General features: G+C 57.6%; 1 protein-coding gene across 1 annotated transcript in view; it reads left to right on the plus strand.

Moving 5' to 3' along the window:
• The window catches only part of LOC137425613 (putative phosphatase IndB), a 36,298-nt gene continuing 22,941 nt past the window's right edge, over positions 1-13,357 (plus strand). The window contains exon 1 of the mRNA XM_068114211.2: positions 1-153. Coding sequence (XP_067970312.1) covers positions 95-153 — 59 coding nt within the window. The 5' untranslated portion in view covers positions 1-94. The remainder of the gene's footprint in view (positions 154-13,357) is intronic.

The following is a 13,357-nucleotide window of genomic DNA, read 5'->3' on the forward strand; positions in this document are numbered from 1 at the left end:
AATAAGTAAATGGATCGACTATAGGAGCTCGTCGCCTGTACTTTTCCATCAGCAGTGTGTGTGTCATTGCGTAACACGACCCTTCCGAATATAAATGGTGCCTTTCCGTGGGATAAAATCCTGGCCGAGTCTGGTGAGAGCCATGTTGGGAAGGTGAGACGACGCATCTTTATTTATTTATTTATCATTTTTGTACTTCCAGTCAATATTTATTTATTTATTTATTATTTTTGTGCTTCCAGGCAATATTTATTTATTTATTTATTATTTTTGTGCTTCCAGGCAACATTTATTTATTTATTTATTATTTTTGTGCTTCCAGGCAATATTTATTTATTTATCATTTTTGTACTTCCAGTCAATATTTATTTATTTATTTATTATTTTTGTGCTTCCAGGCAATATTTATTTATTTAGTTATTATTTTTGTGCTTCCAGGCAATATTTATTTATTTATTTATTATTTTTGTGCTTCCAGGCAATATTTATTTATTTATTATTTTTGTGCTTCCAGTCAATATTTATTTATTGCTGGTTCAAAGTTACTTTATTGGTCTTGTCTACCTTGTTTCGTGATGTTCTGATGTCGTTGAGAGTAAAGGTTGCTTCCCCACACTGTGCCAAGCAAAAATCATGGTTCAGCGATTGGTTCACTTTGTATATCTATCTGTCTACAGACGTCAGTCTATAATGGAGGAACAACCTTATTTTAATTGAATGTTATATTTCGAACACGAACCTGCAGTTAGAGTACTTTGGCTCTGAAATTGGCCAATTGTACAGAATCTCATCCCGATCGTGCATGTGCACAGAGGAGTGATGCAATCTTCGACTGTCTGTCTGTCTGTCTGTCTGACCGTCAAACAAAATTGAAAATCATTTAAAACAGGAAACTTACTGTTTTTAGCATCATCATAAAGGACACAAACTACAAACTTTATACGATGAACTAACGTGATGCAATGAGGTGGTGTAAAAGACGGCACATCAATGGTGGTTGACCTTTTTTTTTCTGCAACCTTTTAAATCTTTATTTTATTTTAATTGAATTATATACTTGAACTCCATAGAACACAAATCGCTTTTTAACACTTTCAAAACCCTTCAGTTTAGCAGTACTTGGACAAATTATTTATCCTGTCTCATGCCCTCGGGGTGGAGTCGCTGTGAGATTCAGCATTCAGAATCCTTTCGATGGTTTTGTTTATTTAGAGATTTGGGTCACAAGAAACACCTGTCCCCTTTGGGAGAAGATTAGAGGGGGCAGTAGAGTGAGTGAAGTGGGGTAAATAAATATATTGTCTCATAGCTAATAACCCCCCCTGTCTGCAGCAGAGGTCGGTAAACAAATTTCACTGTGGCACGTGTACAGTGAAAAATCGTAAGTTATCTACGTCTCCCCTCACATGGGTGGGGCATTGGGGGGAAGGGAGGTGAGGGGCGTGGCTGTGTGTCATGGCCTGATGCTGGGTACTACCAATGTGTATGCAAAATTTTGTGGAGATCAGCCAAGCCCTCATTTTCAGATGTATGCACATACATAATATGCAAAGAATTGCTTCATTTAATATAGTAGGATGCGGTTGGTTTTGAGAAGAAATAGGCAAAAAAAAAACAATTTATTCAATATATCATATTGAATAACAAGCACATGTGGTCAATGTGCTGTCAAAATAACTTCGAGCTATGGGCATTTGCCTCTGAGCTGTCTAGCCTGGGTTCGAATCCTGACACACCAATAATGTGTCGTCCTGGTCCTTCACACACACACAGCATGAGGCATGAATATGAATATGTGTGCTATTCCTCGGATGGTGGTTAAGCCGGAAGGAAGACCCATCTGCCAACATTTATCATGAGTGGACATTAAAGATTCTATGGTATCTTTCGTGAAGAGCTCTTTCACGAGCCTCGATTCAGTATACAAAAAAAAAAAAAAAAAAACTCTGAGCAAACTACAAATTCCTGCCAGGGCTAGAGGTAGAAACAAGTGGTCCGGTCTTCTTGGGGGTTCTACAACAGCATGAAGCTGTTGCTACAACAGCAACAGCATTCTACAACATCTTGATCGATGAAGTTTTCTACTTGTCAAATTATGACGTCATAATGGAGGCATCTATGACATCATCATTAACAGATGTTATTCCACATGGAGAGTTCTTTACAATGAGGCTTGTCTCAATTTTTTCTATGCAGCGCTTTCAGAGATATAGAGGTGCAAATGTTTTCGGTTTTTCCAAGATGGCGGCCGAACCACGTGACCTATGACATCATAATTATCATTAAAAATTATACAGGTGGAGTTGCACCTTTGGTGAAAGTTTCCTGTCAATCGGACCAACGGTTGCAGAGAAAATCATATTTATTCTGTGCGGACAAACAGACAGACAGACAAACAAATGGACTCAAATGCAATACCCTCTCCTCTGGCGAGGGTAACTAGAGCGGCACTCGGTAGAGAGCACACCTCCACCAGGCTGAACAGTTTACCTTTTGTATCCCACTGATAGGCCAGATCTGGATTCGGACTTGAACGAGAATCAAATAATTTCATTCTTGTTACACATCGATCCTGTCCTCCAAGTTGTCTGAACCCATCGGTAACTTTTTGAGATATCCTACAGAAACAGACAAACAAGCATGAGAGTTCATAGGACATATTACCCCAGGCGTCTGTGAGCAGCGAATTTGATTGGTCGAGATGATGTAATATGCCGGCAGCCTATATTTTGTTTAAGTATGTACTGATAAACTAAAGAGTTTTTACAGTGCCAAAAAAACATTTGTGTTCCACAGAGATCAAGTAATGTATATAATTCAATTTGAATGAAATAAAAAGATTTAAAGTACTGTACAAAAAGAATCCGAACTTTACCGCCATTGACGCAGTGTCTTTTACACCACCTTATATAACACGTTGTAGCGGTTACCGGAAGCATGACACAATCACCTTGCCGATGACGTAACCGGCGGGCGTTTACTTGCCCGGACTCGCCCGGACGTGTCCGGACTTGCCTTGCCCGGGCGGACTCTCGATTTGCATACCACGCCCGTTGAGAGGCGTGGCTGACTTATTTGCATACCACGCCCCGCCTGAGAGGCGTGGCTTTTGTGTGGTGAACTTTTGATATAAATTGCCGCCCGTGTTAACGGGCTATTCAGTGCTTTTGAGTTCTTTCGAGTTGAGCGAGAATAAATAGCTCAGTGAAACTTCGTTCCTGGTGTCGTCCATTTTGTCCGGCTTTATCGTGCCAGCAAAGCCCAACAATTGGTGACCCCTTTTCGAGAACACGGCGTTGGAGTCATGTGTAGCTTTGAAGCTCCCTGGCTTCTGGGAATCACACGCAGCCGTCTGGTTCGCCCAGGCAGATTCTCTCTTCGCCCTGCGGAACATCATGGAGGACACGTCGCGCTACCACCATGTGGTCTCCGCGCTCAACGCCTCCACTGCTGCCCGGGTCCTGAGCTTCCAACAGAACCCGCCGAACGCCGACAAATACAGCGCGCTCAAAGGCCTACTCCTCGGTGTGTTTGGACTCACGGAGACCGAACGCGCGCGACAACTGCTCGACCTCCCGGAGCTGGGTGAGGCCCGTCCATCCGAGCGCATGGACCACATGCTGGCTCTACTAGGCAACCACAGCCCGGATTTCCTCTTCCGTGAGCTATTCTTCCGGCAGCTACCCGGGCAGGTATGGTTAGCTTTGGCTAACTCGCCCATCACGGACCCTCGCGCCCTGGCCAAGGAGGCCGATAAATTTTTCTCAGCCAGGCGGCACGTCGGAGCGGCCGCCTGGAACCCTGGGCCGACCGAGGCAATGCCCGCGCCACGACCGGCGCCACCACCGGCCGAGTCAGCGCCACTGGCGGCAGCGGCCGCCGCGACGCCCTGTCGACCGAACCCGACGCGACCGCCGGAGCCTCCACCAGAGCGGACCATGTGCTACTACCACGCCAGGTTCGTGCAGAAGGCCAGAACGTGCCGCCCACCATGCACTTTCGGCAGGTCGGGAAACGACCAGGCTGGCGCTCGCTGCCTGCCATGAGCGTCGGCCATTCAGGCAGCCTTCTATTTATCATGGACACAGCGTCCGGGCGGCGTTTTTTGTGTGACACCGGCGCTCAGCTGAGCGTGATACCCGCCTCGGTGCAGGACAAACAGGCCGCGCTTTGCGGCCCCGCCTTGGTCTCCGCAAACGGCTCCTCCATCCGCACCTTCGGTTCGCGCAGCGTCGCACTCTGCTTCGGGGGCCAGCGCTTCAGGTGGGACTTCATCACAGCGAACGTGCCCATGGCCTTGCTGGGTGCAGATTTTCTGTGCACGCATGGGCTTTTGGTGGACGTCAAACGGCGTCGGCTAATCAACACGGAGACCTTGAGCTCGCTCGCTTGCTCATTGAGCGGCTCCGCACCAACCAAGCTAGCCTGCACGCTACCGGCCACGGATGATTTCACCTGCCTGCTCACCGAGTTTCCCGCCCTCACGCAGCCGACGTTTTCGGCCATAGTCGTCAAACACGGCGTCGAACACCTCATCCCGACCACAGGTCCACCAGTCTACGCCAGGACTCGTCACCTCGACCCGACCAAACTCGCCGTGGCGAAGGCGGAATTTGACGCGCTGGAGCGATTGGGCATTGTGCGGCGCTCGAATAGCGCATGGGCCTCGCCCCTGCACATCGTGCCCAAACCGGGTGGCGGATGGCGACCATGCGGCGATTACCTCCGCCTCAATGACGACACCACCCCCGACCGGTACCCGATACCACACATACAGGACTTTTCCGCCCGTTTGGCGGGGCGGGTGATCTTTTCCAAGGTCGACCTCATTTGGGGCTCCCACCAGGTACCTGTCCGGCCGGCCGACGTGCCGAAGACGGCGGTAATTACACCTTTTGGCCTCTTCAAGTTCCTTCGCATGCCGTTCGGCCTTAAGAACGCGGCCCAGGCCTTCCAGCGGCTGATGCACAGCGTGCTGCGTGACCTCACCTTCCTTTTCGTCTACTTGGACAACATTCTCTCCTGTGCGACGTTTCCCTGGGCCAACCTCGCCCCATCGTGCCCACTGGATGGCAGCGGCACATTTTTGACGCCCTCCACTGCCTTTCCCACCCGGGCCGGAAAGCGTCGCAGAAGCTCGTGGCAGCAAAGTTCGTCTGGCACGGGCTCCGTAAGGACGTCCGCGACTGGGCCAACGCCTGTGTCGCCTGCCAGCGCGCGAACACCGGCACACCCAGGCCCCGTTGGCACCATTCGACGTGCCCGCGCGGCGCTTCGACCACGTCAATGTGGACCTGGTGGGACCCCTTCCCTCCTCGCAGGGCTTCACCCACTTCCTCACGATGGTGGACAGGACCACCAGGTGGCCGGAGGCCATCCCTTTGGCATCAACAACATCCGCCGACGTGGTGCATGCCTTCATTGGCACCTGGATTGCCCATTTCGGCACCCCCTCGGACGTCTCCTCCGACAGAGGCCCGCAATTCACCTCCGAGCTTTGAGGCGCGGTCGCCCAGGCCTTGGGGGTCAAGCTACAACGCGCCACGGCCTACCACCCCCAAGCCAACGGCTTGTGCAGGCGGTTCCACCACTCGATGAAGGCCGCTCTCAGGGCCAGCCTCCAGGACGACGGTTGGGCCGACAGGCTCCCGTGGGTCCTATTGGGCCTCCGAACGGCCCCAAAAGAGGACCTCCAGGCTTCCACCGCCGAGCTGGTCTACGGCCAGCCACTGCGCGTGCCGGGCGAGTTCATCCCTGACGCCACTGGCCCCTGGTCCGCGGCTCGCCAACGCTCGGTCCTCCAGGAGGCCGCCAGGAGATTTGCCCCCGTGCCCACGTCCCACCACGGCTGCCGCCAACCCCACGTCCCCCCAGCACTTCGCACTGCGGAGTCCGTTTTTATCCGGAACGACGCACACCGGGGACCGCTCCGGCTGCCGTACGATGGACCTTTCCGGGTCCTGAAGAGGGACGACAAGTCGTTCATCATTGACATCGGCGGCAAACCGGACTGCATCTCCGTGGACCGCCTCAAGCTGGCCCATTTGGACCTCAACCATCCTCCAAGGTTGGCCCTTCCTCCACGACGGGGCCGTCCCCCGTCAACCAAGCCCCCCGCCCGACCATCCACTGCCACGCCGCCTACCACCCCCACACGAATCGCCAGGGGTCGTTTCGGCCGGGTCATCAAGACCCCCCTCAAACTGGCTCTCCCGGTGCAAGTTAATTCTGGGGGGGCGCATGTAGCGGTTACCGGAAGCATGACACAATCACCTTGCACCGGCCGATGACGTAACCGGCGGGCGGTTACTTGCCCGGACTCGCCCGGACGTGTCCGGACTTGCCTTGCCCGGGCGGACTCTCGATTTGCATACCACGCCCCGTTGAGAAGCGTGGCTGACTTATTTGCATACCACGCCCCGCCTGAGAGGCGTGGCTTTTGTGTGGTGAACTTTTGATATAAATTGCCGCCCGTATTAACGGGCTATTCAGTGCTTTTGAGTTCTTTCGAGTTGAGCTAGAATAAATAGCTCAGTGAAACTTCGTTCCTGGTGTCGTCCATTTTGTCCGGCTTTATCGTGTGAGCATAGCTCCACAACGTTACACATTAGTTATTCGTGCTTGGTGTTTGTGTCCTTTATGTCTTTAAAATACTAGGTTTCCTGTCAGGAATGATTTTAAATTTTGTTTCACTGCCAAACACACTATGAAGTATCTCGCTACTCTCTGCGCATGTGCGAGCGGGACAAATTCAGAGCCAAAGTACCTGTTAAACTTTGTGTTTGTTTTCCAATTCGTGTTCAAAATAAAACATTCTGTGGGAGCTGTGCTCGCACGATAAAGCCAGACAAAATAGACACAGTGTAGGAGCTGTTCTCCCACGTAATCGGAAGAATGGACGCGACAAAAAGCTGGAATTCGTCCGAGTTTCTTTATTGAAACAAAACAACTCGGGTACTCTGAAAAGCCCGTTTATCGGGCAGCAATATATATACTCATTATCCCGGAGCGTTTGCCCGGGAAAGGCGAGAGGGGGCGTGGCCGGGCGTCCTGGACGCGGCCTGGCAAGTCGAGGGCGGGCATGCCCGTCGAGGGCGGGCAAGTCGAGGGCGGGCGTCCCGGACAGATCCTCCTGGCAAGTCGAGGGCGGGCGTCCCGGACGCGGCCTGGCAAGTCGAGAGCGGGCATGGCCAGGCATGCCCGGGCATGCCCGGGCGTCCCGGACGAGGCCTGGCAAGTTGAGAGCGGGCCTGCCCGGACGTCCTTGACGAGCCCGGCATGGTGATCGCTCCGCGTCCTTGGTAGGTGCAAGGCGATTGTGTAAACCCAGCGGTAGCCGCTACACACGTCCCCCCAGAATCGACTTGCACCGGCAGGGTCAATTTAAGGGGGGTCCTGATGACCCGACCGAAGTGACCCCTGGGGGGTCGTGGGGGGGGGGTGCGGTGTGGTGGTGGGCGGTCGATTGGGGGGCACCGTGGACAGGGGGCGGCCTCGCCGCGGCGGCAGGGCCAACCGTGGCGGTTGGTCGATGTCCACGTGCGCCGGCTTGAGGCGGTCCACCGCAATCCGGTCCGACCTGCCGCCGATGTCGATGACGAACAACTTGTCGTCCCGTCGCAGGACCCGGAAGGGCCCGTCGTACGGCGGCCGGAGTGGCCCCCGATGTGCGTCATGACACACAAAAACGTACTCCGCTGTGCGAAGCGCTGGGGGGACGTAGGACTGGGGGTCACCGTGGTGGGACGTTGGCACGGGGGCAAACCGTCGGGCGGCCTCCTGGAGGTCCGAGCGCTGGTGAGCTGCGGACCAGGGACTGGTAGCGTCGGGCACGAATTCGCCCGGGACGCGTAGCGCCTGGCCGTAGACAAGCTCGGTGGTGGATGCCCAGAGGTCCTCCTTGGGGGCCGTGCGGAGGCCCAAAAGGACCCATGGCAGCCGCTCGGCCCAACCGCCGTCCTGAAGGCCGGCCATGAGCGCGGCCTTCATGGAGCGGTGGAATCGCTCGCACAACCTGTTGGCTTGGGGGTGGTAGGCCGTAGTACGGTGGAGCTTGACCCCCAGGTTGCGGGAGACCGCGCCCCACAGCTCGGAGGTGAACTGCGGTCCGCGGTCCGACGAGATGTCCGCCGGTGCGCCGAAGCGGGCGACCCAGGTGGCGATGAAAGCCTGCGCCACGTCGGTGGTGGTAGTGGAGACGAGGGGAACGGCCTCCGGCCACCTGGTGATCCTGTCCACCATGGTGAGCAGGTGTGTGAACCCCCGTGATGGGGGGAGGGGGCCCACCAGGTCCACGTTGACGTGGTCAAAACGTCGTTCGGGCATGGTGAAAGGTGCCAGCGGGGCCTGGGTGTGTCGGTGGACCTTGGCCTGTTGGCAGGCTGTGCAGGTGCTGGTCCAATCGCGGACATCCCGTCGAAGGCCGGGCCAGACGAATCGCGCCGACACCAGCTTCTGGGAAGCTTTCCGGCCCGGGTGGGAAAGGCCGTGGAGGGAGGCGAAGATGTGGCGTTGCCAGGTAACGGGCACGATGGGGCGAGGCTGGCCTTGGGAGACGTCGCAGAGCAGGACAGTGTCCGCGAAGGGGATGTCGGCCAGGCGGAGGCCCATGTCCGCCGCCCGGAGGGCTTGCACCGTGGTGTCGGTGGTTTGGTCCGCCGCCATAAGCACGAAGTCCACGCCGAGGTGGACCGCGTTCGCGCTGGCCCGAGAAAGACAGTCGGCCACGGCGTTGTCTTTGCCGGCGACGTGCCGGATGTCCGTGGTAAACTCCGACACGGCGGAGAGGTGGCGCTGTTGGCGGGCCGACCACGGCTCCGTGACCTTGGCCATTGCGTAAACCAACGGCTTGTGGTCGACGAACGCCGTGAAGGGTCGGGCCTCCAGGAGGTGGCGGAAATGGCGAATGGCCAGGTGTAGACCGAGGAGCTCACGGTCAAACGTGCTATATTTGAGCTCGTTCGGCCGGAGCTGCCGGCTGAAAAAAGCGAGTGGCTGCCAAACCCCGTTCACCCATTGCTCATGTACGGCGCCCACCGCGTAGTCAGAGGCATCCGTGGTGAGGGCGATGGGAGCGTTGAGCACCGGGTGAGTGAGCAGTGTTGCATCGGCGAGGGCCCGCTTTGAGCTTTTGAAGGCCGCGTCCATTGCTGCAGACCAGACGATGTCGTGCTTGGCCGGCTTGCCCCGGAGGGCTTCGTAGAGGGGCCGCATGAGTTGAGCAGTGCGGGGCACGAAGCGGTGATAGAAATTCACCATTCCCAGGAATTCCTGCAGGGCCTTTATGGAGCGGGGACGCGGAAACGTGGTGATGGCCTCGACCTTGGTTGGCAGCGGCACGGCCCCGTTCTTGGTGATGTGGTGGCCCAAAAAATCAACGGCCGTCGTGCCGAAGTGGCATTTGGCCTGGTTGACGATGAGGCCGTGCTCGCTGAGGCGCCCGAACAGTGTTCGGAGGTGGAGGAGGTGCTCGGCCCGGGACGTGCTGGCGACGAGGATGTCGTCCAGGTAAACGAAGAGGAACGGCAGGTCACGCAGCACGCCGTCCATCAAGCGCTGGAACACCTGAGCCGCGTTCTTGAGGCCAAACGGCATCCGCAGGAATTCGAACAAGCCGAACGGCGTGATGACGGCCGTTTTAGGGACGTCGGCTGCCCTGACAGGTACCTGGTGATATCCCCGTATGAGATCGATTTTTGAAAAAATGACCCGTCCTGCCAGACGGGCGGAGAAGTCTTGGATGTGCGGGATCGGATACCTGTCGGGTGTGGTAGTGTCGTTAAGGCGGCGGTAGTCGCCACATGGGCGCCAGCCGCCCCCTGGTTTTGGGACGATGTGTAGTGGTGAAGCCCACGCGCTATCGGTGTGCTGCACGATGCCGAGGTGCTCCAAAGCGTCGAACTCGGCTTTGGCCACGGCGAGCTTGGCTGGGTCGAGGCGGCGGGCTCTGGCGTTGACCGGCGGGCCCGTGGTTGGTATGTGGTGCTCGATCCCATGTCGTACTGTGACGGCCGAAAGCGTCGGCCGCGTGAGAGCCGGGAACTCCGTGAGCAGGCGAGCAAACTCGTTCGCCGCCGGGAGGGCGCATGCCAGCTCGGTCGGAGCGGAGCTGCTCAATGTGCATACCAGGGAGCTGAAGGTCTCGGCGTTGATGAGGCGACACCGTTGGACGTCCACCAGCAGTCCGTGTGCGCAGAGGAAGTCGGCGCCTAGCAGAGCCATGGGCATGCTTGCGGTTACAAAAGTCTAATTAAAGCGTTGGCCGCCGAAACAGAGGGTGACGTTGGCGAAGGTGCGGATGGCCGATCCGTTGGCCGCAACCAAGGAGGGGCCGCAAACCGCGGACTGCCTGTCCTGATCGGAGGCGGGTATGATGCTCAGTTGGGCGCCGGTGTCGCACAGGAAGAGCCGTCCGGACGCTTTGTCCGTGATGAAAAGTAAGTTGCCCGTGTGGCCGGCGCTCATGGCTGGTAATGAACACCGGCCCGGCCGTTTCCCGGCCTGCCGAAGGTGCACGGGGGTCGGCATGTCCGGGCCTTCTGTCCGAACCTGGCATGATAGTAACACCACGCTTGGTCAGGTGGAGGCCCCGGTCGTCGTGCTGGAGGTGGTCGGCTCGGCGTAGCGGCCGCCAATTGCGTCGGCAGTTCGGTCGTCGACCGTGCCGGGTGCTCGGGCGCCATGAGCATTGCGTTGGACGGCGGTGGGTCCCAGGTCGCTGCTGCAATGTGTTGGCCTGACGCGGAGATGTTGTCGGCTTCCCTGGCGAGGGCACGGGGATCCGTGATCATCGTGCTCGCCAGGGCGAGGCGTACCGGGCTAGGCAGCTGACGGAGGAACAGCTCCCGGAACAGGAATGCCGGAGAGTGCTCGCCGAGCAGCGAAAGCATGTAGTCCATTCGCTCGGACGGGGGCGTGTCGCCGAGCTCGGGCAGGTCGAGCAGGCGCCGTGCGCGTTCCACCGATGAGAGGGCGAAAGCGTCGAGGAGGAGCTTTTTAATCGCGCCGTATTTGTCAGCGGCTGGCGGGCTCTCGAGGAGGCTCAGGGCACGGGCCGCCGTGGCTGAGCCGAGCGCTGCTACCACATGGTGGAAGCGGGTGTCGTCGGCCATGATGCCTCGCAGGGCGAACAGGGAGTCTGCCTGGGCGAACCAAACCGCCGCGTGAGCCTCCCAGAAGGTAGGCAGTTTGAGGGCAACTGCGTGTCCATGTCGGTAGGTCACCAATGTAGGAGCTGTGCTCCCACGTAATCGGAAGAATGGACGCGACAAAAAGCTGGAATTCGTCCGAGTTTCTTTATTGAAACAAAACAACTCGGGTACTCTGAAAAGCCCGTTTATCGGGCAGCAATATATATACACATTATCCCGGAGCGTTTGCCCGGGAAAGGCAAGAGGGGGCGTGGCCGGGCGTCCTGGACGCGGCCTGGGAAGTCGAGGGCGGGCATGCCCGGGCATGCCCGGGCGTCCCGGACGCGGCCTGGCAAGTCGAGAGCGGGCCTGCCCGGGCGTCCTGGACGAGCCCGGCATGGTGATCGCTCCGCGTCCTTGGTAGGTGCAAGGCGATTGTGTAAACCCAGCGGTAGCCGGTACAACAGGAACGAAGTTTCACTGAGCTATTTATTTTAGCTCAACACGAAAGAACTCAAAAGCACTGAATCAGCCCATCGAACGGGCGGCAATTTATCAGGGAAAACTCAACACACAAAAGCCATGCCTCTCAGGCGGGGCGTGGTATGCAAATAGGTAAGCCACGCCTCTCAACGGGGCGTGGTATGCATGACAAGTGTTCGCCCGGGAAAGGCAAGTCTGGACACGCCCGGGCGAGTCTGGACAAGTGACCGCTCACCGGTTGCGTCATCTGCCGGTGCACGGTAATTGTGTCATGCTTCCGGTAACCGATACATGCGCCCCACCAGAATTAACATGCACCGGGAGAGTCAGTTTGAGGGGGGTCTTGATGACCCTGCCGAAACGACCTCTGGCGATTCGTGTGGGGGTGGTAGGTGGCGTGGCGGTGGATGGTCGGGGGTGGGGGGGCTTGGTTGATGGGGGACGGCCCCATCGTGGAGGAAGGGCCAACCGTGGAGGTTGGTCGAGGTCCAAATGGGCCGGCTTGAGGCGGTCCATGGAGATGCGGTCCGGCTTGCCGCCGATGTCGATGATGAACGACTTGTCGTCCCTCTTCAGGACCCAGAAAGGTCCATCGTACGGCGGCCGGGGCGGTCCGCGGTGTGCGTCGTGCCGCATAAAAACGTACTCCGCAGTGCGAAGTGCTGGGGGGACGTGGGGATGGGGGCAGCCGTGATGGGACGTGGGCACGGGGGCAAATATCCTGGCGGCCTCCTGGAGGACCGAGTGTTGGCGAGCCGCGGACCAGGGGCCGGTGGCGTCAGGGATGAATTTGCCCGGCACGCGCAGTGGCTGGCCGAAGACCATTGCGGCGGTGGAAGCCTGGAGGTCCTCTTTAGGGGCCGTTTGGAGGTCCAATAGGACCCACGGGAGCCTGTCGGCCCAACCGTCGTCCTGGAGGCTGGCCCTGAGAGCGGCCTTCATCGAGCGGTGAAAACCGCTCACACAAGCCGTTGGTTTGGGGGTGGTAGACCGTGGTGCGGTGAAGCTTGACCCCCAAGGCCTGGGCGACCGCGCCCCAAAGCTCGGAGGTGAATTGCGGGCCTCTGTTGGAGGAGATGTCCGAGGGGGCGCCGAAACGGGCAATCCAAGTGCCAATGAAGGCCTGCGCCACGTTGGCGGATGTTGTTGATGCCAGCGGGACGGTCTCCGGCCACCTGGTGGTCCTGTCCACCATCGTGAGGAGGTGGGTGAAGCCCCGCGAGGAGGGAAGGGGTCCCACCAGGTCCACATTGATGTGGTCGAAGTGCCGCGCGGGCACGTCGAATGGTGCCAACGGGGCCTGGGTATGCCGGTGGATCTTCACGTGCTGGCAGGCGACACAGGCATTGGCCCAGTCGCGGACGTCTTTACGGAGCCCGTGCCAGACGAATTTCGCTGCCACGAGCTTCTGTGATGCTTTCCGGCCCGGGTGGGAAAGGCCGTGGAGGGCGTCAAAAATGTGCCGCTGCCATCCGGTGGCCACGATGGGGCGAGGTTGGCCCAGGGAAACGTCGCACAGGAGAACCGTGCCTGTGTCCTCGAAGGGGACATCGGCGAACCGCAGGCCTGTGTCCCCTGTCCGGATGGCTTGCACCGTGGGGTCGGCGGTCTGGTCAGCCGCCATGCGGGCGAAATCCACACCCAGGTGGACGGCGTTCGTGCCGGACCGGAAGAGGCAATCGGCCACAGCGTTGTCCTTTCCCGCGACGTGCCGGATGTCCGTCGTAAATTCAGACACGGCGGAG

Source organism: Myxine glutinosa, unplaced genomic scaffold (genome assembly GCF_964187855.1).
Source record: "Myxine glutinosa unplaced genomic scaffold, kmMyxGlut1.1 SCAFFOLD_1013, whole genome shotgun sequence".
Taxonomy (NCBI): Eukaryota; Metazoa; Chordata; class Myxini; order Myxiniformes; family Myxinidae; genus Myxine; species Myxine glutinosa.